General features: G+C 37.2%; 1 protein-coding gene across 2 annotated transcripts; it reads left to right on the top strand.

Moving 5' to 3' along the window:
- The first annotated feature begins 300 nt into the window (after positions 1-300).
- Positions 301-23903, top strand: ppp2r2ca (protein phosphatase 2, regulatory subunit B, gamma a). 2 transcript variants are annotated; one of them, XM_055205774.2, is made up of 10 exons: positions 301-572; positions 4830-5776; positions 7267-7364; positions 10213-10387; positions 10652-10764; positions 12360-12537; positions 18072-18236; positions 20356-20525; positions 22305-22396; positions 22626-23903. In XM_055205774.2, the coding sequence occupies exons 2-10, from the start codon at positions 5713-5715 to the stop codon at positions 22915-22917; spliced, it is 1347 nt and encodes a 448-aa protein (XP_055061749.1). In that variant the 5' UTR covers positions 301-572; positions 4830-5712; the 3' UTR covers positions 22918-23903. The 2 variants fall into 2 exon arrangements, with proteins under 2 accessions (XP_055061749.1, XP_073722182.1); XM_073866081.1 differs by lacking the exon at positions 301-572 and having other exon boundaries at positions 4794-5776.
- Positions 23904-24501: the final 598 nt, after the last annotated feature.

Raw genomic sequence — 24501 nt, 5'->3', positions numbered from 1 at the left:
TTACAGAATTGGGCAATTTATATCTATATTTAGTTTGAATTCTGACTCAATAAAGGTTTTAACAGGATAATACTGGTGAAGAATCTTAAAATAATTGTATTTGACTAATCAATAAATACGTGTCATGTTCGACTTCATGCTTTGACCAGACGATGGCCTTGTAACAACAAAGTACCGCGAGAGCAAACTGCTCCTTATGGTATATTTTCGAATCTCTCGGTAGTGTGATATCATATGCAAATCGTCTGCGCATGCCGCGTGAAAAAAATCGAACATACCTTACGTTTTTCAAAGGTCGTGGCTAATCGAACTGCAAAGACTTCACGTGTCAAAAAATGAGAAACGTTGCAGTCCGCACGCAGACAGGTACTATTTAAGGGTTATTTACAAGCAGAGGGTGGAAAGTGTGATCCGCCAATAAAGTAAAGAAGAAGAAGAAGAAAAAGAAGAAGAAGAAGGAGAGGGTGGAAAGACTCCGAGCGTACACCATAACACAAGTTTAACACCTCTGCACGTGCGTGGTTGTGACCTACCGACATTCGAGCACGTGTATAATTTAACCAAAACGAAAGGTAAGTGCTTGCAGAATTGACCCCATCCGAGCACTGAATTTGTATAGACCTTTAATACATGGGCAGACATTATTTGAAATACTGTTCACGTGTAATTCTGTGACATGAGTGCCTTTTCCGTTTTGAGATTAAAGTGTTAACTTACCTTAAGGGTAGCCCGGATTAATTTAATTATATTTTGGTATATTTTCTTTGTTCTGATGACAGCAAAATAAGTTATTCCTTTAGAAAGTTAACACTATGGGATGACATAAGGTCGTTGCTTCTTTAGAGATGCTGATATTTTATTCAATTATCAAAGAGCGCCCCCTACTGACAAACATAACAAAACAAGATAAATGACAAAGATTAATTGAATTTCATTTGACCTTGGTTATTTTTAAAACAAATTCATGAAACAAATTGTACACATGTGGAAGAACGGCCTTTTAAAAAGTGTATTCTGATTTCCTTAAATCTGTCCCCTGGAAATAGATTTGAAAAGAAATGGATCTGGATTTTAGCTACCACCTTAATTTAGCAGATGCTTTTGTCCAAAGTGACTTAAAAATAAGAGAGCATTTAAGATTAACCAATAATAAGCGTAATCTACAAAGCTAGACTGAAGGGTATTTTGGATCATTTGCAGGGCTTGGTCATGCTGACTGGAAAGCCAGCCAATATAACATTGCAGTAGTCAAATCTTGATATGACAAGAACTTATACTAGGAACTGCATAACATGCTCAAACAGGAATGACAGAATTTGATGGTTTTTAATTAAATCTGATCTTTAAACATCAACACGATCCTAGTATACTTTAAATCTTGTTAAGACAAAGCTCCCTGCCAGCCAGCAAGGACACTTCTCCACAATTCATCTTGAATCATTAACTCTTAAAAACGTAATTGATTCAAATGTTTTAAAGGTATGGTTCACCCAAAAATAAAAATTCTGTCATCACCCTCATATTGTTACAAACCTGCATAAATTTCTTTGTTTTGGTGAGCATGGAGGAAGATATTTTGAGAAATGTTTGTAACCAAACGGGGAGACCCATTCACTTCCATAGTAGGAAAAAAGAATACTATGTATGTAAATGGGGCTTATAATCAGTGTTGGGGGTAACGCATTATAAGTAACGTACATTACGTAATAATATTACTTTTCTGAAGTAACAAGTAAAGTAACGCATTACTTTTTAAATGTTTACATTAATATTTGGGTTACTTTTTCAAAAAAGTAATGCAAGTTACTTTTTTAGTTTAATTAATTTCTGAATGCAAAACTTTTCAGTCATAAAAACACCTGCAACACCTGAAAGAGATCAAGCCTTAGCCAAGAAAAAGTAATGCAAAAGTAACTAAAAAGTGATGTAAGCATTACTTTCCATGAAGAGTAACTAAGTAACGCAATTAGTTACTTTTTTGGGAGTAACTTAATATTGTAATGCATTACTTTTAAAAACTTTCCCCATCACTGCTCAGGATCGGTTTGGTTACAAACATTCCTCAAAATATCTACAGTGAGGAAAATAAGTATTTGAACACTCTGCTATTTTGCAAGTTCTCCCACATAGAAATCACGGAGGGGTTTGAAATTGTCATCGTAGGTGCATGTCCACTGTGAGAGACATAATCTAAAAAAAATCCAGAAATCACGGTGTATGGTTTTTTTAACTATTTATTGGTATGATACATCTGGCCCCGGTCATCCTCTCCTTAATACAGTGCAGTGCCCTGTCCCATGTGCAGAAAAACACTCCCAAAGCATGATGCTACCACCCCCATGCTTCACAGTAGGGATGGTGTTCTTGGGATGGTACTCATCATTCTTCTTCTTCCAAACACATTTAGTGGAATTATGACCAAAAAGTTCTATTTTGGTCTCATCTGACCACATGACTTTCACCCATGACTCCTCTGGATCGTCCAAATGGTCATTGGCGGGCCTGGACATGTGCTGGTTTAAGCAGGGGAACCATGTTTTCAAACCATGACGTCTTTACATTAGTGTATTACCAATAGTATCCTTGGAAATGGTGGTCTCGGCTCTTTTCAGGTCATTGACCAGCTCCTCCCGTGTAGTTCTGGGCTGATTTCTCACCTTTCTTAGGATCATTAAGACCCCACAAAGTAAGATCATGCATTGAGCCCCAGTCCGAGGGAGATTGACTAGGGATGCTCCGATCAGGATTTTTGCAGGCCGATACCGATCACCGATTTGTTGTTTTCGTGATCGGCCGATACCAATGCCGATACCGATTTTTCAAGCTGATATGCAAGCTCTTTGATGACTGTAACTTTTAACATTTTTTCTAGATAAAGTAAAACCACAGATGTTGCCTTTGTTATATTACTTGCAGTAATTAGGTATATTATTGTTTTAATAGAGAATCAAATAAATTAGCACAACAATTATTTCTTCTGCAAAGAGAAATTTAATATGCCTTTAAAAGGCTTATGTCTGTAAAAACTAATGAAAATAAAACAGTTAACAGTCTTTACTGTATGAATTAAATATACACCCATTCGTATGAAGTACAACAGTTCTTTAGTGAAGAGCAGATAGTGATTTTATTGAGAGATGAATTAGGTTACTGTAGCTTTAAGACTTGACAGAGATCGCTCTGTCCACGTGCACTCACTGATGACAGGCTGCTGTGTGTGCGCGCGGCGGGTGTATGCAGACGAGAGCAGCTGTGAGGAAAATTAAAGTTTAAACGCTCAAAACTTTAAAACGCATGCAAATAATAAACTTTTGACATGAGGATGCAATTGTCCGCGATAGATATGTGTTGTATACGCTGTTTGATGGGGATGTGAAGACGGGTCGCGATGTTAGGACCGGACCGCGTCCTCGTAGAAAATACACATATCTCTGTGAAGGCAAAGAGAGAAATGCAAATCTACACGTCGCTCATCAGCCACGGGTCATAAAAATGCTCTCACTGCGTAAAAATGGTCTCTACGTGCAGCCGATCATCACAGACAAATCATGACAGACAAAAGTAAACAGAAAGATCGGTTCACGAGATAGGCAAATTTAACGAGGACCGATCGAGTCATTTAATGCCGTTATCGGCTGATACCGATCTGCGGCCGATCTTTGGAGCATCCCTAAGATTAACAGTCATGTTCCATTTTCTAATGATTGCTCCAACAGTGAACCTTTTTTCACCAAGCTGCTTGGCAATTTCCCCGTAGCCCTTTCCAGCCTTGTGGATGTGAACAATTTTGTCTCTAGTGTCTTTGGACAGCTCTTTGGTCTTGGCCATGTTAGTAGTCGGATTCTTACTGATTGTATGGGGTGGACAGGTGTCTTTATGCAGCTAATGACCTCAAACAGGTGCATCTAATTTAAGAAAATAAATGGAGTGGAGGTGGACATTTTAAAGGCAGACTAACAGGTATTTGAGGGTCAAAATTCTAGCTGATTCTAACAGGTGTTCAAATACTTATTTTGGAGCTGTATCATACAAATAAATTGTTAAAAAAATAATACATCGTGATGGATTTTTTTTTAGATTATGTCTCTCACAGTGGACATGCACCTACGATAGCAATTTCAGACCCCTCCATGATTTCTAAGTGGGAGAACTTGCAAAATAGCAGGGTGTTGAAATACTTATTTTTCTCACTGTACCTTCGTGTTCATCAGAATTTTTTTATACAGGTTTGTAACAACATGAGGGTGAGTCAATAAATACAAAAATTGTCAATTGTCATTTTTGGGTAAACTGTCCTTTTAATAAATTAATTCTTTCATCTCCATTCTTTTTATCCTGCAGAATAAAAATCCCAAAATTTACTGTGTATTTTTAAAAAATGCTCATGTTTGTTACCTTTTAATGACCACAGTGGTTACTTTGCTATGGTTTTTTGCTATGTTGAATTGAGGTGGCTGTATTTTTTATCATTTCTTTTTTCCATTATACTGTGTTTTAATAAATATCCACACACACTAGGGGGAGCAACTCCGCAACATTTTAAAACATTCATACCTTCAGTCTCTTCCCTGTTCTTTCCATCCTCTCTCATTTCATTCAGTCACATCTCTTCTCATATCCATGACATCTCAAAGGTCTTACCTCTAACGCCTATTTATATCTTTTATCTGTGTTTTCCTTCTATTATTTAAATTTTTCTTCTATGCTGATTTCACCTCACTGCTCATTTGCCATCCGCGGACACATTGATGCACCATCTCGGTTATCTTTCCCTTTCCATATTCTTCTGCCACCCTCTCTTTACATTCCTCATTTACTCTCCTCTCCAGGCTCATTCCTCTTGTCACCTGCAGTGGGAGGGGCCGGCAGAGGTAGCTGAGCTGTGATTGGCTGAGCAGGGAGGAGGCTTCTGTGACATTGTGATGCTGTGCAGATGCTCGGCAGCAGCGGTAGTCTAGAAAGACAGGCTAGCGGCATCCTCTCTCTCTCTCCCTCTTTCTCTCCCTCCCCCCTCTATTTCATCTCTCTCTTTTTCTCTCTCCTTTCCCTTCACACACAGGCACGCACACACACGCGTACTCCGTCACACTGCAGCAGAAGGCAGAGGAAACACCGTAAAGCTGTAAGGTAGGATCAGGCCTCTCTTCTTCCCATCTTGCTCCTCATCTCTCCTGTGGAAGACAGCCCGTCTATCTCCTCCGCCACCTTTTGCTCTCCTTCAAGGACTACCGCACCCAGGAGCATCTACCGTCTGTACGCTTGGAAAGGACTGCAGCACGACCGATCTACAGATCACTCATACACCACATCGAACGACCATCCTTCTTTTTTTCTTCTGCATTTCTTGTTGCCAGGCAGTGTTGGCTTGACTAAGCATCAGACCATAAGGACGCGTGCTTAAACGCATGTGCATGCGTGCGTACATGACACGGTCCTTTTTTCCAGCTGACTGAGCACACACTCGAACGCCGGGAGTCTGTGTTTTTACACCCCAGCTGTCATTTTCTCCTCTCAGTTTCCCCGCCATCATTCAGATCCTCGTCGCTTGCATCTTCTCTTCCTCCTGACAAAGGTGGACAGTATCCCAAGATGCCGTGCGGCAGGCCACTTTGCTAGGCCGCAGCAGCATGGGCAAAGTACCGGGGGGGTGGGACAGTACGGATTGGAAGGCTCTGCTCCAGACGGGCGCGCTTACGCACTCCGCCGCTTCAGATGGGTGAGGACGGCGAGAGCCCCAAACTCAATCACAGCTTCCTCCGAGACTATGTCACAGAAGGTATATCCACACACCTGCAAAGACAAACGGTGCCACCTTTATACACACAGTCACATGAGAAATTTGATCCCGTTCACCTCTTTGAAGGCCAGAATAACCTTGGTATCAGCAGATGTGCGGTAATATCTTGTAATTCAGCTGATTCATTAGATTTTGGTCACCTGCTCCCAGCACACACACACACCTGTTATTGGGTTGCATGCATTAGTGAGGGTGTTTTAAGTCAAACATATGCAATATCTTATTATTGTATGTATGGAAGGTCCAAGCTTTAAGTCACCCAGTTGACCATCTATTTAAAATTATATTTTTGTTCTGTAGAGGTGTTGGGTCAGTTTAATGTCTTTTAAAAGTAATATACAGAGTTCTGTCATGATCTTGTTTGTACAATGTCAGGAATAATGCATGTTCTTTGAAGTCTTACTGTAATCACATTACACAATGTTTTATTAGAAGCAGACAGGCTATTTTTATTTAATGTCGTCATCGTGCTTACAGAAGCGTTTGTTGTTTATTAAGTTTTAGGACGTACAATATACAAGCATAATTCACACTCTTGGCTGAAAGTGTGTGCGTAGACAGTTGTGTGGTTTTTGCAGTGTTAGCACATGCCCGTGCACTGCTGTTACTTTAGGTAATTTGTACTATAAAAGACTTTTTGGCTGAGATTTGCACGTAAGAGTATTGTACAGTTTTATTAGGTTTGCAGTTTTTCTTCACCCCCTTTTAAATGTGGAAATGTTTCTTGTGGTAGTGGAAAATAAAACACTCAAATTACAAAGAGTAATATATCATGTAAACATTGTTTCGGAAGTTTAGTGACTGTCTACTGAAAAGGATGTGAAATGTAATTGATTCAAGTGTTTTGAAGGGATGGTTCACCCAGGGATGAAGGTTCTGTCAATATTTTCTCATCCTCTAAACCTGTATGAATTTTTTTTTTTCTGATGAACACAAAATAAGATATTTTGATAAATGATGGTAAGCACACAGCTAATTGTAACCATTGACTTCCATAGTAGGAAAAACAAATGCATTGAAATTCTATGGGTACCATCAACTGTGTGCTTACCATCATTTATCACAATACTTCCAATATTTTTTTCCCTACTATGGAAGTCAATGGTCGCATCGTTTTTCAAAATATCTTCTTTGGTGTTCATCAAAAAAAAAAAAAAAACATACATGTTTAAAACAACATGAAGGTGAGAAAATGGTGACAGAATTTTCATTTTTGGTTTAACTATCCCTTTAATGTACATGCTTTTTAAATCAACATTATAATATTATAGAAAAAAAGAATAAAAAGTAATATAAATAATATTAATGTACAAACATTTTTATTAATGCTTATATTTATATCTTAATAATATAATATATATTCTTTAATGATTAGCTGGTAAATTAACATCATAAATTAATCTCTCTCTCTCTCTCTCTCTCTCTCTCTCTCTCTCTCTCTCTCTCTCTCTCTCTCTCTCTCTCTCTAGCTGATGTCATTTCTACAGTGGAGTTTAACCAGACGGGGGATCTGCTGGCTACGGGGGATAAGGGGGGAAGAGTGGTCATCTTCCAGAGAGAAACGGAGGTAAGTCAGAGGGTGAATTGCAGTAAGAGATTGATAATAGGGATTGATGCATTGTTTTAATATGCAAGATGAATTATATTACTTTTGTATCTGCATTTTGCTCGTGTTAACCCAGATTTTAGCCTAGAACCATGTGTCTTAACAGAGCGTTATTATGTTACCACTCATGTACAGTACACATAAAAAGCACCAACCGAATGATCAGATATTTTATTGACCCACTATTTAGTGACCCCCAGCTCTTTAACATATACCTGAGGGTTGAGGAGCTCAGATTGTATATATTATACAGGGTTCCCACAGGTCCTTGAAATCCTTGAAAGTTTGTAAATCTGGGGAGGGGGGAATTCAAGGCCCTGGGAAGTTTTTGAACATTTAAATACATAGATACAGGTCATTGAAAGTGCTTGAATCTATTTTATGCAAGAAGTTTTCTGGAAAAAAATCCATATTATTCCCTGCAATGTAGGATAATATCATAAAAATTCTAGCCTTTTAAGCACACGCGCTAAACTGTTCGCTTTGAGACGAATGAGACGCTGTGTCTCCCTTGCCATCCTGCGTCCCTGTAATGCCATCTTTGGCAATATTTCAGATAGCGATATACTTCCTGGCTCCCTTGTCACCCTGTCTTTGTCGTTAAGCCTCACCATTGGTTGAATTTGATATACACATTCAGACGCACTTACCCCTGGAGGCGTCCCCAAAGTGTCACCGCAATGACGCAGCGCGAGTTTCCTCGAAAGGGAACTGTAACAATGTATCTTAAAAGGTAACACGATGTAACCTTGCTCTTACTTGAAATGTGTCCCCACATTTAATCCTTGAATTTGAGGGAATAGCATCTGGAAAGTCCTTGAAAGGTCCTTGAATTTGGAGTTAACTAAGGTGTGGGAACCCTGATTATAGATAGTAAACATATGATTTAAACAAACTTAAAAAATATTTTTAATATATAGTACTGTGCAAAAGTCTTAAGCCACCACTACCAGACGTGTTGTTTTAGAAGTTTTAATGTCCATCCATATTTATTTACTTTTCAATCTATTTTATTAAGATACAAACAGAAAATACAGGAAATAATGTATTTTCTGTAAAAATAAATTTTCAGGACTAAATGTCTTCTTTAGGCATCGTCGGTGTTTAGTGTGACCTCTCTTGGCACTTAACACACCATGAGTGTTTTTGAGCAGAATGAAGTAAAAAGACATTTTTTTTTCAAATTAGAATTTAATTTAATTTTGGTTTAAGAGATCCTGCAGTTTCCTGCTACTGCTCAAGTGGAAGGGAGTTTACACTAAAAACTTGACACATCTGTTTACATTTTTATACAGTTTTTTTAATACTATACTGTATATACATTTCCTGTATTTTCTGAATGTATTCTATTAAAGAGACTGAGAAACAATTATATATTATCACTATAACATTGCAAAAACAATAAATCTAATTCTGGAATGGTGGCCTAAGACTTTTGCACAGTACTGTATATATAAAATTATTACTAGAACATTTTATGCATCTTTTTACTTCGGACCCCAGGTTGGGAACCACTGTTTCAAAGGACATTTAAAACTAGCAAAACACTGTGTCTAACCTATGAGCCATAAGTGTTTTATTACCTTTGCTTGTGAAGCTTATAGTGCACATTCAGCAGTTTACCACAATATTTCGACTATGAATTAAGCATTATTGAATTTTAATATGGTGCTTATGTATTTATTTGTGTGTGTAGACCTTTTGCGAGTAGACGTCACAATTACGTCACTGCAAGCTGTGCCCGTAATGTGGTTGCAGAAAAACAGTGGAAATTAATTATACACGAGTGAAACGAGCAAGATAATTTACTAGAAAATGTTGTGTTGTGCTGTTAAGTGTCAGAATAGGAATGCCAAAATAAGATGGCCTTCATTTTTATAGAATACCGCCATCGAAGACACCATTTGAAGATAAACGTAAGTGTTTATGGTTGCAAGCCCTTAACCGAACAGACTGGAATGATAAAATCATCTGGAAATCTATTAATAATTAAAATAGAAAATTATTAGAGAAGATGTCCGATGTTCTGTCGAAGTCTGTTCCCTTATGTGTTTCTTATAGCGTTTTCATCACGTTACATTTATAATTTATTTAGAAAGATTAAAGATTTGAATGAGTTATACTGAAAAGCAATAATATCACCGTTTATTAAATATTTCATAATTTTTCGTTTTTTTATTACTTCTTTTTACCTTCTATCTTTGTCTTCATCCTGTTTGTTCTAAAATGAATATGTTTACATACTTAATAAATATATAGCACACACACACATGATGTAAAGTGTGATTAATATATAAACAGGCCAATGCATATTAATTTGTATGTAAACATAATAGTTTTATAAGTTTAGAATAAAAATGTAAGCTATAAATATAAGGAAGAAATTTATGAAATATTTAATAAATGGTATTATATAAATACATGATAGTGTTGCTTTTTATGTACTTTAGCGATCCATACTGTAAAAATAATTGATTTACTAATAAAGAACAATACATATACATTGCATACATGCACACATATCAGTAGCCAAGCTATTTAAACTTTTAAGTTATCTAACAAATAAACGTAAAGTGATGAAAACGCTATTAGAAACATTTCACTAAAGGGAAACAGGGGAAACAGACTTCAAAAGAACACCAGATCCAGTTTAACGCTAAACACTTCACACCGCTATTGCAGAGCTGTCACTTTCTGCCACCAGTTGGGCTCCGCCCACAAAAAAAGTAATCTCTGTTTGTAAACGCGCAAAAGGTCTATACATGCACTAAGCACTGACATTTTATTTGGGCCTTCTTTTATAATGCAGTCTAAAAGTGAATCTGAGGACCTGGGTGAATCGGGCGAATACAACGTCTACAGTACGTTCCAGAGTCACGAACCAGACTTTGACTATCTGAAGAGTTTAGAAATTGAAGAGAAGATCAACAAGATCCGATGGCTGCCACATCAAAACGCTGCTCATTTTCTCCTCTCAACCAATGGTAACTTCTACTAACCCATCAATGATTAAATTTAGTCTTATGTTTGTGACTTGAATGTCTTTGAAATGTAATCTACTTTACCATAATCCATAAAAGCAGCCGAATCGTGATACAATATTAATAGTATCCTAAATGGATGAGAAATCCTTGCGGGAACATGGTTATAAAATGGTATGGAAATAAAATCAGTCATGTTTAGTTTTAGAAAGTCTAATCACATGAATTGAATAATTTATTCTTGTTCTTGTATAATAACTCCAACAGATAAAACAATAAAACTATGGAAGGTGAGCGAGAGAGACAAGCGGCCAGAGGGCTACAATCTGAAGGACGAAGAAGGACGAATAAAGGACATCTCCACCGTCACCTCATTACGGGTATTTCTATGATAGCTTGATCAATACAGTGCAAGACATGTTACTGGTTTAATTTAGCATTTGTATTATTCACTGACTTATTAATGAAAGTAAAACTATATGTGACCATGGACCACAAAACCATAAGGGTGGATTTTGGGAATTTGAGATGTATACATCATCTAAAAGCTGAATAAAAAAATCTTTCTATTGGAAAATATTTTGCCATGATACAAACTTTTCAAAGGTCCTTAGCAACACATATTACTTGTGATTTTTTTTTAAATATTTGTATATATATATATATATATATATATATATATATATATATATATATATATATATATATATATATATATATATATATATATATATATATATATATATATATATATATATATATATTTATGGTAGGGGATTTTTTAAATATCTTTATGGAACTTGATTTTTATTTAATATCCTAATGATTTTTGCCATTAAAAGTTGGTCATTTGGATCCATACAATCAATGTATTGTTGGCAATTGCTACAAATATACACGTGTGACATAACTGGTTTTGTGGTCCAGGGTCATATAAAGGGTTCAGATGCAAGTGCGTGTGCTTCTGACATGTTTTATTTTTTTATTAAAAAGTTTAGGTTCAGTAATTACACTTTAATGGCAATAAAAGGTTATTAGTAAGTAACTAAAATGCTTTATTTTCACAAATTTCACTTGTGTAATGTAACAATGTCTTTCACTGCAAAACCCTCTAAGTACAAAAATCTCTAAATCTCCAGTCACTCTTCACTGTCCTTTCTGAATAAAGGTAAAAAGGCAAAAAAAATCAGTCTCTTTCTTAATATATTCTGTAAACCTTAATCTGTAAACACGTAAAAAAATAGAAAATCAAAATCTGACATGCGCACGCTAATGTTCATCCCATTCATCTTTTGTGCACTTAGAGGACTTTGCTGAAAATTGTATGTAGCATTTAACCATGAGAATTCAGTCAATATGATTATCTCATTTTGGACTTAGGTGGTGTTTAGCGGCTTTTGCATCTAAGAATTTCATATAGACCATTTTGCAAGATGTAAACAATAGTGGTCCAGAAGCACTTCCTGTTGTTTTTAGGTTTTTTAGTTTACATTTATTTTACATTTTGATTCAGTTTTAAATTTTCCGTTGGTTGTATTTTGTTGTAATATTAAAGATGGGGGGGTGGTCTCTAGAAAGCCAATGTTGACATTTGTATAAAATTGAATAAATTGAATTGAATTGAATTTGAAACAACCTAAACAAACACGCCCCTACCCCAATAGAATCTGAACCTTTTTTTGATAGACCCACACATACGCAACCCAGGCAACGATGTCAGTTGATACAAGCCCCTTACTGCTGATTGGCTACAAGTGTGTTTTGGTAGTCAGCCCGACTCCCTTTTCCAAAGTGTTTTTCAAAAATTGTGCACCTCACCTTTAATTAATATTAATATTTTGTTCAGTGTTAAAAAACTAAAACAGGAAGTGCTTCTGGGCCAGTGTTTTTTAGATCCTGCAAAGTGGTCTATGCTCAACCCTAATCTAGAGATGTTGAGCAAAATTCTAAAATACTATCATCTGTTTTTTACAAGGTGCCGGTCCTAAAGCCCACTGACCTGATGGTCGAGGTGAGGCCCAGGAGAATATTTGCCAATGGCCACACCTACCACGTTAATTCCATCTCAGTCAACAGCGACGGCGAGACGTATCTGTCTGCAGATGATCTCAGGATCAACATGTGGCACCTGGACATCACAGATCGAAGTTTCAGTATCCTTCATGTTCACACGCACAAAGAGAAAAATACAGGAATGTTGTAATGCATTTATTGGCTTTGTCAACATCATTTGCAATTAGCTATAGCATTCATGTAATTGCATTTTGCAAACTCTTCTATTTTAAAGGGATAATTCACACAAAAAATGAAATTCATGTTGTCATGTTTTTACAAACCTGTATAAATTTCTTTGTTCTGATGGCCACAGGGAGGATATTTTGAGGAATGTTTGAACCAAACCGACCATGAGTAGAGCCCGACCGATATGCGTTTTTTGGGGCCGATGCCGATACAGATATTAGGGAGTAAAAAAAGACCGATAACGATATATCGGCCGATATTCTTTATGTGTATATTATAGTTCAGTATATACTACAGTATATTATACTAAAGTACTGTACATAGAATACACTATATACTTTAACATAATATACTGTATATGAATAAATACAATGCAATGCAATGATCACTCACATATGTGGTGATCACTCACAAATGTGGTGATCCAACACTTATATTGATGTGACAAAGATATGTACTATAGGCAAGAAGTTAACAATAAACTTTATTATCCAAAATTAGTTGGATATCAGTGCACTAAACAGTAAACTTGACTTATTATAAATAACTTTAAAACACAAAGAGAACAAATTACATAAAACTTGCATCATTTGCAGTTTTGACGAGAATAACGTTATAAAGAGAAACTTATGAAGTCATTGATTAATATTAGCTTTACAGTAAGTTGTGTTCTTCACAAATTAGTTAACGTTAGCCACTCACAGTTACGAAGACAATGCTTGACGGAGCACATACTAATGTACACTATGTTTAATGTTGTGCACAACGTTTTTATAACACAAACCCAGGGTTCCGTGCAAACTTTAGACTTTTATAAAAATAAAGCGTCTTCGCTCCGCCTCTTTTATTTAGCAAGGGTGTAGAGTTGCGCGAGCTTATTGAATCAATTGCTCTGAAATGAGCATGTTACCCAACAACACAAGCAGCAGTAATCTCATATAGTGATATATAAGTGCACGGCTGCGCGTAGTTTAAACGTGTCATTTCTCCGTCTCGCGTCATTTCTCCCGCTTGCGTTTTAACTCGCAAGTCGACAAAGAGACGGATTAAAAACACCAAATGTAAGCGGGAATGCGTCTCTCTTGTCCATTTATAATCCAATCGACCAAAGCGCGTCTTAATACCAGGTGTAACAATGTTGTGAAGAAGACACTGCGTGACTGCAGCCACCTGAACTGAGAGACTGACTGACTGAAGTGAAGGGGGTGGGGGATTGGCTGGTGTCACTACAATGAGCAGACCTGCCAACCTTTACGCATTTTGCGTAACAGATACGCATTTAGACATCAAACTACGCTGCTACGATTTGTCACTTCAAAATACGCGAAAAGCCTTTGGTGGCTTTGAGTTAAACTGTCTGTGCATTTGCGCACTAGGCAACTCGTCTATCTGTGTAACCGCATTGGGCAGCAACCTGTTGGTAAAAGACGACGTCGACCAATCATAGCGCTAGTTTTAAACTCTTCAAAGCGGAGAGCGGGGAGCCGTCGAAGCGAATAACGAAAATAACGAAATTGTTTTTCATCCCGGTCCATCTTCATACTGTGACTTGTTTTACAAGGTAGGATGGTTCTAAACACCGTTTTTAAAAGTAAATGGGCAGGGTATGGGAATTGTGAATTGGATCCACTGTAATAAGCCTGCCAACCAGGGGCGTCTAGACGCCTTTTACTGTTGTACGTGCCCCAGTGTAAATCTGTTGTACCCAGTGTCCTATGTTGTGCCTTCAAAGTTTTTACTTTATTTGCCAGTATAATCATTTAAATTGTTAATCGCGCCAAAAAAAACTGAGCTATATGAACCGTAATTCACGCTTGTCCCACAAGACAAACTGGCGCGAGCACGCAGAAATCGATGTCCGCGAGCGGAGCCTCTGTGTTTACTTTTTGTAGCACTCTGCCGCCGCTCACTCAGAAGAGCATGTGAGGCACGCGAGAAAACATGACAAAACAAAAGTACGCTTCTGAATTTAAATCAATCTTATTCTTACTCGATTGTTACTGGCTCCTGTCGATGTACATCAGATTTTTTTGTGCAGAGCAGGGAAATAGAAGCAGAAAGTATAGATGATGAGGGAGGTATATGAACTATATGCTCAGCCAGTCAAAACCAAGTATAGAGGTTTGCATTATTGCTGAGAAAATCAATGTTTGTGTACTGTTCTGTATTGTCAGATATGACATTACTGTTTAGTTCACTAGATCTACTTTAGAACACTACATAAACAGTTGGCATCACTGCTGAAAAAAAGCAGTATACCAGCAAGACCAGCATATGTTGTGTTTTGTTGCTGGTTTGCTGGTGACCAGCATAGACCAGCTTAATTCTCATGATGATTTGGTGCTGGTTTAGCTGGTGGTCATCATCAGCATACCAGCACCACCAAGACCATGTTGTGTTTTGCTGCTGTATGCTGGTGTCCACCAGCTAAACCAGCATGGGAATTATGCTGGTTTATGCTGTTTTTTCAGCAGGTTTAAACACTATGCTGATAAAATACACAAAAGGATCATCCACATATGTTTTTTATTGTAGTAGCAGCTAAGTAATGTTATTGTTAATTTGTGTAAAAGACTCATTATCATCAGTAGCCTAGTGTAGAATGCACATTTGCTAACATGGCATTTATGCATTAAAACATATTAATACTGTTCATGTTAGGTATGTTAAAGAAAAAGTAGTGGTAGGCCTGCTGTGCCCCATTAGAGGTTCATGTCAACGTGCCTGCTGGAATATAAAGCAAGGACATAGCATGCTATTTGTTGATTCTTTGTTATTTATAATGTCCCATGTATTTAAGACATATGCCATAAGCATATTGTTTAATAGGCATATTTTTGGAGGTTGCCTTTTCATTAAAAGAGTTCTTCATAGCCTACTTGTATGTTGAAAGACTAGATATGGTGGTGAGTGGGAACAATTTGCTTAGTAATAAGTTGTAGTAATAAGTCATAAGTAAGCATGTGAACTCAATCACTACTGATCAGCAAATGTGCCTGACCTCGCGCCGCGCCGCTGCGGTAAGTTGCTACTCAAAAAAAATTTCCAAGGTTGGCAGGTCTGAATGAGTGATCTGGGTCGCCATTAGCAACCAGTATGGCGCACTCTGCTGGACAAACAAGTACTTACATCTTTCAAATGCATTTAATGTTGTCTGTAACAAACGTTAATATCGGCGCATATCTGCGCCTTATACGCCGATACAGATATATCTGCGACATGCTCATATCGGCCGATAAAATCGGCAAAACGATAAATCGGTCGGGCTCTAATCATGAGCCCCATTCAATTCAATAAAATTTTACAGGGGTGCAACGAAATTTTGGTCGGCGAAAATTTCAGCCGAAAATGGCATTATCGGTTTCAGCCGAAATAAAAAATCCAGCCGAAAAAGTCAACCGAAAATGAATGTCATCCGCGCCCCTCCCATCCGTTGGCTAGCGCTTGGGTTTCACTCACGGTGATCAGTCATCTCACGGTGATCAGTCGTCGAAACACAACGTAACGTTTTTATGTGGAGCGACTGTTGCGCTGTTTGGGGTTCACCCTCGGTCTCTGTGTGCGCCCGCGTTTAAGTGCCCTCAATAGTGCACATACGAGAGAGACGCGTTAAAAAAAAGCAAACATAAAATCTCTCTGTTATTGACAGGGCACATTTAAACAAAATTATCTCCACAAGTATTCTTTTTTTAATAAAAACATTTGTTTATGTCTTAAGTGTATGTATAGATTACAGTCAGATTAACCTACTTAAGTCTGTGTCATTAATGTTGATCAAACAACCCATGACAAAGAGACAAATAGCTCTAAAAAATAATAATATATTTAATTTATTGTGTTATGATTCATTTAATTTGATTTCTGTACCTAATGCTAATTTCAGACCTTATTAATGTACAACTTTGTTCTTTTTTGTAAATGTTTGCGATTTCTTTATTGTTTATTAGATTTTTCCCACCTGCTTTTTGCTGATCCGAAAAATTATCTGATCTGTGCCTCAAAAACTGTAATGTGATAGCCAATAATGCAATTGTACTAATTCTTGGCATAATAATTTCTTTCGGTGTTTCGGTTTCGGGTTTTCGGCCTTGGTTTCCTTTTTTCGGTTTCGGCCAAGAATTTTCATTTCGGTGCATCCCTAAAATTTTATTTATATAGCACTTTTCACAATTGTTAATTGTTGCAAAGCAGCTTTACATGAGTAGATGTAGAGGAGAACACAGAAAATCAATAGATAATATAAGAAGTAGAATATAGCGGCTAAGGTTAAACCGTACAAGCGAGCGTAGTAATAATGTAACGTATACAGTAAAGTGCTAAGTTAAGCCAAAGTTGGCTGACTCTGCCTGGGAGGAAAAACCCCCTAGGAGAAAACCCGGTGGGAAAAACTCCTAGTAGAACAAAAACCCTTGGGATTTATTTATATATATACGTTAGGGATAGGAAGCCTTAGTATTCCATAGTATTATTTTTTCCTACTATGGAAGTCAATGGGGCCTCTGATCAGTTTGGTTACAAAAATTTGTCATAATATCTTACTTTGTGGTCATCAGAACAAAGAAATTTATACAGGTTTGTAAAAACATGAGAGTAAATTATTTTTTTGGGGGGGGGACTATCCCTTTAAGTGGCATACAATGGATTCAACGTATACATTTTATCAGAATATGTTAATCAATCCCATGATATTAGTGTTGCTGGCGCTAAGCGATGATAACTTTGTATAATATAAAAAATTATAGGACATAGCTATGAATGTGAATGTGGTTTGATATTATTGTGAAACGTTATTTTTTTCTGAACTAGGTGTTGTTACTGGACTAAACATAGAGGGTTTTTTGTTAGCAGCTTCTCTGTTGAGCAGGGCACTGACCTAGAAATGAAATATCTATGGTAACATTTAAATAATTCACCAAGGAAACACTCTCCCTTAAAACACATAATAGCTACCTTCAGGAGGAATGGCAGTTGTGTGCGCATGCATGAAGTGCATAGTGTGGATGTGCATGTGCACAGAATAGTAATCATACAGCAGTACGGCTTTATACCTTTTAGGGAGCCAATGATACATACTTAATAAGCTACCTTTGTCAGTATGTGCTTGCAGTAGCAGACCCTTTGTGATCTCTGTTTAACAAGAAGCATAGTGGTAAACCAGTCTTTAAACATTCAGTACTGTAAAACCATGGTCTTTTAAGGTTTTTGAGTTGTGTAAGGTGTCGAGGGGTTAACCATGAATGTTCACCCTTATATTTAAACCTTGTTTGCTCCAGAAGAACAGACGACCTCACTAGCCATGGGCTTAACTGTAAGAACCATTAGATATCTATGAACACACACACATACAGTGTGATACTTAGATGCATGCATACTTGGATACATGATGCTTTGCTTAGTCAGTCAGAATTATAAATCAGAAAGTAGCCTTGACCATTTCTCCTCCCAGACATTGTGGACATTAAGCCAGCCAATATGGAAGACCTGACTGAGGTGATAACAGCAGCAGAGTTTCACCCGCATCACTGCCACCTCTTCGTGTACAGCAGCAGTAAGGGGACACTACGCCTGTGTGACATGAGAGAGTCTGCACTCTGTGACAAGCACTCCAAAAGTAAGTACTGTACATGCTTTGTAAAACTAGCCTATAGTTGCATGTAATATAGATCCTTTGTAAGGTCTAAAGCTTTACCATTAAGACTACATTAAGAATATGAATTATGTATTTTCTGTTGGAGGGAGACAAATAAAGTAAAACCTTCAGATCTGTTTTATTTATATTTTACATTGAGTGTTATGGTTGCCCACCCAAAATTCCTGACTGCCCCCCAGTCCAGCAAGCTTGTACCGGGCCTGCACATGCAGACATGCCGTTTTGATTCTCTTGTTAATGTGATGTCACACTGATCAAGCCCCACCCACGGCTACTGATTACCATAGTTTCCACTCTTATGGAGTTGAATGCTGTCTGCATGTCTCAATAGTAAGAAGCTATCATCTCAGACTGTATTCACAGGAATCTATTTTTAACTGAAAGCGTGCACTCTGTCTTTTGGTAAGGGAGTGAGGAGCTGTAGCTTATTTGCTTTTAAAGGTACACACACTAAAACAGCATGCTTTCGCTCCCACCTAAATAGGGGCATTTTGGACATACTGTAATAAATTATCTGTGGGGTATTTTGAGCTGAAACCTCACATACTCATTCTGGGCACACGTGGATGATTCTCACAAAATCCAGACTTGGAAGGTGTCCAGCATCAGATTTCTTAAAAAGCCCTTGAAGCCAATTTTTTCCATATATAAGATTAAGGTCTGAACTTACTATAACCATTATTTTTAGAGGATTTCAAAAATATTTCCTATATAATTATTTACATTTTTTAGATTGTCATAATCCAAAATTATCATTACCGCAACATGATATTACATTAAATATATGCATTTACAAACACATGTTTCGGTAATGAGAACTAAAAAGTTGTCTAGGTACTATGACAAATAAAATTAAACTTCTATCTGGAGAGAAAAAATAAGAACTGCTTACCTGGTAGCCATCTTGAATGTCACAGTCCATTATGTCCCATCAAACTATTTTTTTTTTTTGAAAATGTTAGTTCCTTGAGGGCTTAAACAATGATTGAAAATTGTTGCGGAGGATGACAACATTTATATTCCTTATTATTGTCTCTACATTTACCAATGATCATCACCAAATACCACATGTTTTTTACTGTAAATGTATATAGTATGACATGCACTGAAGCTTTTAATTTTTTAGATGTTTTAATTATAAATATTTCCATGTCAAAGAACCCAAATCCAGTCATGGACTTGTTGCGGTAATGAGAAATGCTTCCTTAAATGTGGAAAAAACAACAAAATTGGTTTGTATGATGTCATTTGAAATCATGTGCAAATAGTACATAAAGAGATGTTTAACTGTATGCTTCTTATTTTGATACTCTTACTTTGCATTTACTTTTTTTTATCAAAATGTTTCATGACACCTCATAAGTCTCATTTCGCGAGAATCACCCCCCTGAGTCTTATATTACGTTTTGTAGAAATAGGCATAATATGTTCCCCTTTAAAGGGATCGTTCACCCAGGGATAGTTTTCATAAGGAGACATTTTCTGTTTTTGGAATAGTTTTAAAGGATAGTTTAAAAATCTGAAAAATCACCCTCATATTGTTACATATATAAAAAAAGAAAAAGAGTTACACGGGTTTGAAACAACATGAGGATTACTAAATGTTAAAAAAAGACTCAAATTTACAACTTAACAAACACTTTGGATTTCATTACTCTTTATTAATCATTTGTTTGAGAAATTCACTTCCTGTAAGTGTTTCTTTTAAAAAAAGACAGCTGGAAGCAATGAAGTCGAAAATAATTATGAAGAACAGCTGTGCTAGCTGCTGGAGAAATTAGCAATGTAGCACTTGTAGCGAGATTTACACTTATAGCTACATTAAAAGACTGCAGTGTGGAAGGCTTTTTATTGCCGTCATTAACTGTGAAACCATTGAAACGGTTCCCAGCAGAGTCTGATAGACACAAAATGCCTGCTGATTGAGAGCTACTTTGTAGTGTTGAGTGTACTTTATAACTGCAGAGCTAAACAATGGAGTCTAATCCTTTTAAAACAGTTGCGCAAAACTGTTAAGAGCTTTCCGCTCATTTCAAGGGAACGTGGACACAGTTTGAATATTATCTTTTCCCTATCTTAGTCTTTGAGGAGCCAGAGGACCCAGGCAATCGCTCTTTCTTCTCCGAGATCATCTCATCGGTTTCTGATGTTAAGTTCAGTCACAGTGGACGATATCTACTAACTAGAGACTACTTGACTGTCAAGGTGTGGGACCTTAACATGGAGAAGGGCCCGGTGGAGACCTACCAGGTGAGAAACACATCTCAGTACTGGGTCATTCCTACTATTCGGTGCCATTTTAGGGTAGTAACTTTCCTTTTTTTTTTTTTGCACGATTTTATAATTTCAGCTGAAAGAGGGTTTATTAAACTGTAAGAAAAATATATTGGTCCAGCTCAAATCTTTTTTGAATGTATAAAATAAAAAAGAAATAAAAATACACATCAATACAGTGTATACAGTGCAATCATTACTACGTAAAACAGTAACAGGGTGGACAGACAGGACGGTAACAGGAGTGACATTTTATGCTAAATTCGGCCATTACTACTCATGTGGTAAACAACAGGCTAACACATATTGACCATAGAGAAAGATTTTTAACATGTTTATTAATCAATATTTCTTGAAATTACAAAAAAATCCTATTTTAATAACCATAACAGGGGGGACGTGCTATGCTTTACCACATCAGTGAACTATTCTAAACTGTTAAATAAAAAAGCTGATAAAAGTGATACCTACCTTGCTTCTTGTAGATGATTTTTCTCCAAAATTGTAAACTTCTTCTTGAGAGTCATGTGACTAGAGGAGCAACCAGGGGGTGTTTAGGGGGATTTCCATAAGAGTAACAGGGGGGACATTCATCTTAGGGATGCAACTTTATTTGAAGATGTTAATAATTACGAATGCATTAATAATTAAAAATAACATTTGGTGAAGAAATATGGCTATACAACAGTAATGAAAATTTTAGGATTTATTTTATTTAATTAGTTACATTTGTAACTAAAATTAAGCATACATGACTGGGGACATGGCAGTTCAGCCTACTTGCCCTGAAAAATTAGTAATTATTTTAAATTTTATTTAATTCTAGGTACATGTCATTGTGTTCTATGGCTGAAGGCAGTTTATCATATAAGACAAGCGTTAAGAAAATAGTGAATATTTTATTTAAAAATGCACTTATACTATTATGGTTTGGGGACACAAATGGCACCAAATAGTAGGAATGCCCCTTTACACCATTATCATTGATATCAGGAATACATACAAATGATACCAGATTCATAGGAAAAATAATGTTTGGCTGATAAGGACGGTAAATGTTCAAATGTGAGAAATTTGGCTGTTCATTTGGTTTCACTGTTTAGTCCAGACCCCTCACCTTGTCCCATTAGGTGTTTTTTTATTTTATTTATTTTTTATTATTAACCTCTGAATCACAATACTGATGATTTGCATCATCAGTGCCCACAATAGTGAGTGCTTGTTGCGTCTGTTTACTGCTGTAGCTTGATAATGATTTTGGTTTTACTCCTAAAACAACAAAAATCTGAATTGCATCTGTCTGCTACGGTCACATTGCATTTATACCTTAACATAAGCAGTTCAGTCCAGATTGTATGCTTAGTAGTATATACGGTGTCATTTCATTTTATTTATTATGACTCAACTACTATACTTAAATGTTCTGATTTCTTTATATGAATTAAACATTTGGCTTTATGGCTACATCTGGTGGAAATTTTGTGTCAATAGCCCACTTAGAAATCCCCTTACTGATAAAAGTGCTGATGTGTCAAATACTTATTTTCCCCGCTGTATTTATGTTTATGCATTTGGCAGACATTTTTATTCAAAGCGACTTACACTGCATTCGAAGAATATACTTCACCAATGTCTTGATGTTGCTAACCACAAGTGTCCTCCCAGTAGCTTTTTAGATGCTGCTAGTCCCTTTACTTTAAAATAATTCACAATACAAAATTAACTAGAATGTAAAAACTTATGTTTCTGTCTCAGGTTCACGAGTACCTAAGGAGTAAACTGTGCTCGCTGTATGAAAACGATTGCATTTTTGACAAGTTTGAGTGCGTCTGGAACAGCACAGACAGGTAAGTTTCATTATACGATCATATGTTATGCTATATATATTTATATTCTACTAATACTTTCTTATTCTTCCTTCCTTATTCTTATCTTCCTTCCTTTTATTTGTATCATGTCTATTTCATATCAATCATAATCTTTTTATTTTGTTCCACTTTAAACCTCTACGCACCCATTCTTTTACTTAAACATGACCCATCATGCTTCGATCTTTCTCATCATATCCCCTCCAAGTGTAATCATGACAGGAGCGTACAATAGTTTTTTCCGGATGTTTGATCGTGAAACTGGTCGTGGCGTGACCCTGGAGGCGTGGCGCGAGAGCAGTAAACCGCGAGCCGTGCTGCGGACTCGCCGCGTTTACACCGGCGGGCGGCGACGTCGGGGGGATGTGGGCGTGGACAGTCTGGACTTCACTAAAAAGATTCTGCACATGGCCTGGCACCCGGAGGAAAACATCATCGCCATTGCAGCCACTAACAACCTCTACATCTTTCAGGACAGGGTCAATGCAGAAAACCTGTGACAGGAGACATAATGGGGTCGTCACAGGGCCACAAACATGCAATCAAATCCACAATACACACATTTATGCACTCAAATTTATCATTCGTTACACACATCATTGGCCCTGTGAGGATGGACTGAGTTACCAGACCCCTATTCAGATTTACTGCGGTTATGCTTTTCCATCAGAAAAGAAACGTTTATGTATAGCCAATGACTTTATTTAACAACTTTACGGTAAATTACGCCGCTAAGAATGTTGCGAGCAAAATTACTGTACAGTATGGACTCCTTTGATATGTGATGGATGGTGTTGTCAGCCAATCCCAGAATGTGCTGATCTGTGACTGACAGCTAACAGGGATAAGGGGTGGCACCACTGGGCAGAAGACCAGGAATGAGCTCTGGTTCTCCTTGCCAGGTTACCATGGATATAGTTTACTCGGTTGTCATGGTAACAAGAGTGCTCCGAGCAGTCTTCCTATCACATGCTTCCCAAAAACCTATCCCACAATGCATCTGCTACACGAGCACTCACATTTTTCTTCACGTTGAAATTAATTGATCCTTTGTGGTGACGTGGATGCCTATTATTCCCATCGGGAACTTTAAATTCCAGCGCTTGTTACATAGATCTGACGGAAACACTACTTCATCCGATCACTGTCTTAACTGGGTTACACCTCACGATGGATTACATTTACACCTGTGTGGTAAGATAAAATTGACCAATGTCTAAATCGTAAGAAGTGAATTGTGGCTAATGTGGGTTTTTTAAATTTTTTTAAATGTTTTGGAAAAGATAGAGAAGTGTACTGAAGCGGGTCACACTTGCACATTAACACAGTAAAGCACTGATATTTTATGATTGTACCCCAAAATATTATCAGCGTTGCCAGGTCAGCAACCTTTCGGACGAGTTCTGAATTGGTCTATTTTTAAACTGTTTCTGCAGGTTGATGTTTTTTGCAAGTTATAGATGAAAGGATTTTGTTCATTAGTTGTTGGTATAGTCATTGGGCTGCTTTTAGACAAATTTTGAATGGATATTGGGCTGGTTTTGATACGTGGATCTGGCAACCCTGAATACTGTTGAAGTAACACTGTCCTAACTAGACATATGTCGTGGTATAATCCCAGCGATACGCCATTAGTCTGTCTCGGGTGTGCTTCATACATCTTGAAAAGTGAAGCTGCTGGCTCTTTGATCGCCCCCTGGTGGCTGGCTGCAGTACAAGTCATAAACCCCGCCCTCTCCATACTGCGATTTTGCGTTGCATGTAAACGCCATTACCGGATTTTGTTCATGTGCGCATGTCTTGGCTTAAAAAGGATAAATGTTGCAAATGGAAGTATGTGGAATTTTTTTTTACATTACAGGTTCTGCAGAAATGAGAAAGATACAACAGTATAGCTTTAAGGCAAATATTTTTCATGCGTATCAAAAAAAGTGCGCGGACTGTACGCGCACTGCCGGATTTTTGAAACCAGACGTACATTGTACACGGAGGTCACACATGTGCCTACAGGAGAATGTAGTATGTAATCCAGGAGATGCATTACATTGTCGCAGTGCGCATGCATTGAAGGTCTGTGTATGCGT

Source organism: Misgurnus anguillicaudatus, chromosome 3 (genome assembly GCF_027580225.2).
Source record: "Misgurnus anguillicaudatus chromosome 3, ASM2758022v2, whole genome shotgun sequence".
Taxonomy (NCBI): domain Eukaryota; kingdom Metazoa; phylum Chordata; class Actinopteri; order Cypriniformes; family Cobitidae; genus Misgurnus; species Misgurnus anguillicaudatus.
The sequence above is the reverse complement of the archived record's forward strand: the minus strand, read 5'-3'. Positions and strand labels throughout refer to the sequence as shown.

What these genes read in the sequence shown, in the direction of transcription:
- ppp2r2ca (XM_055205774.2), top strand. Translation starts at nt 5,713, where the DNA reads ATGGGTGAGGACGGCGAGAGCCCCAAACTCAATCACAGCTTCCTCCGA. An exon ending in TCTTCCAGAGAGAAACGGAG is followed by an intron (nt 7,365 to 10,212) that starts GTAAGTCAGAGG and finishes TTTATAATGCAG; the next exon opens with TCTAAAAGTGAATCTGAGGA. An exon ending in TTTTCTCCTCTCAACCAATG is followed by an intron (nt 10,388 to 10,651) that starts GTAACTTCTACT and finishes TAACTCCAACAG; the next exon opens with ATAAAACAATAAAACTATGG.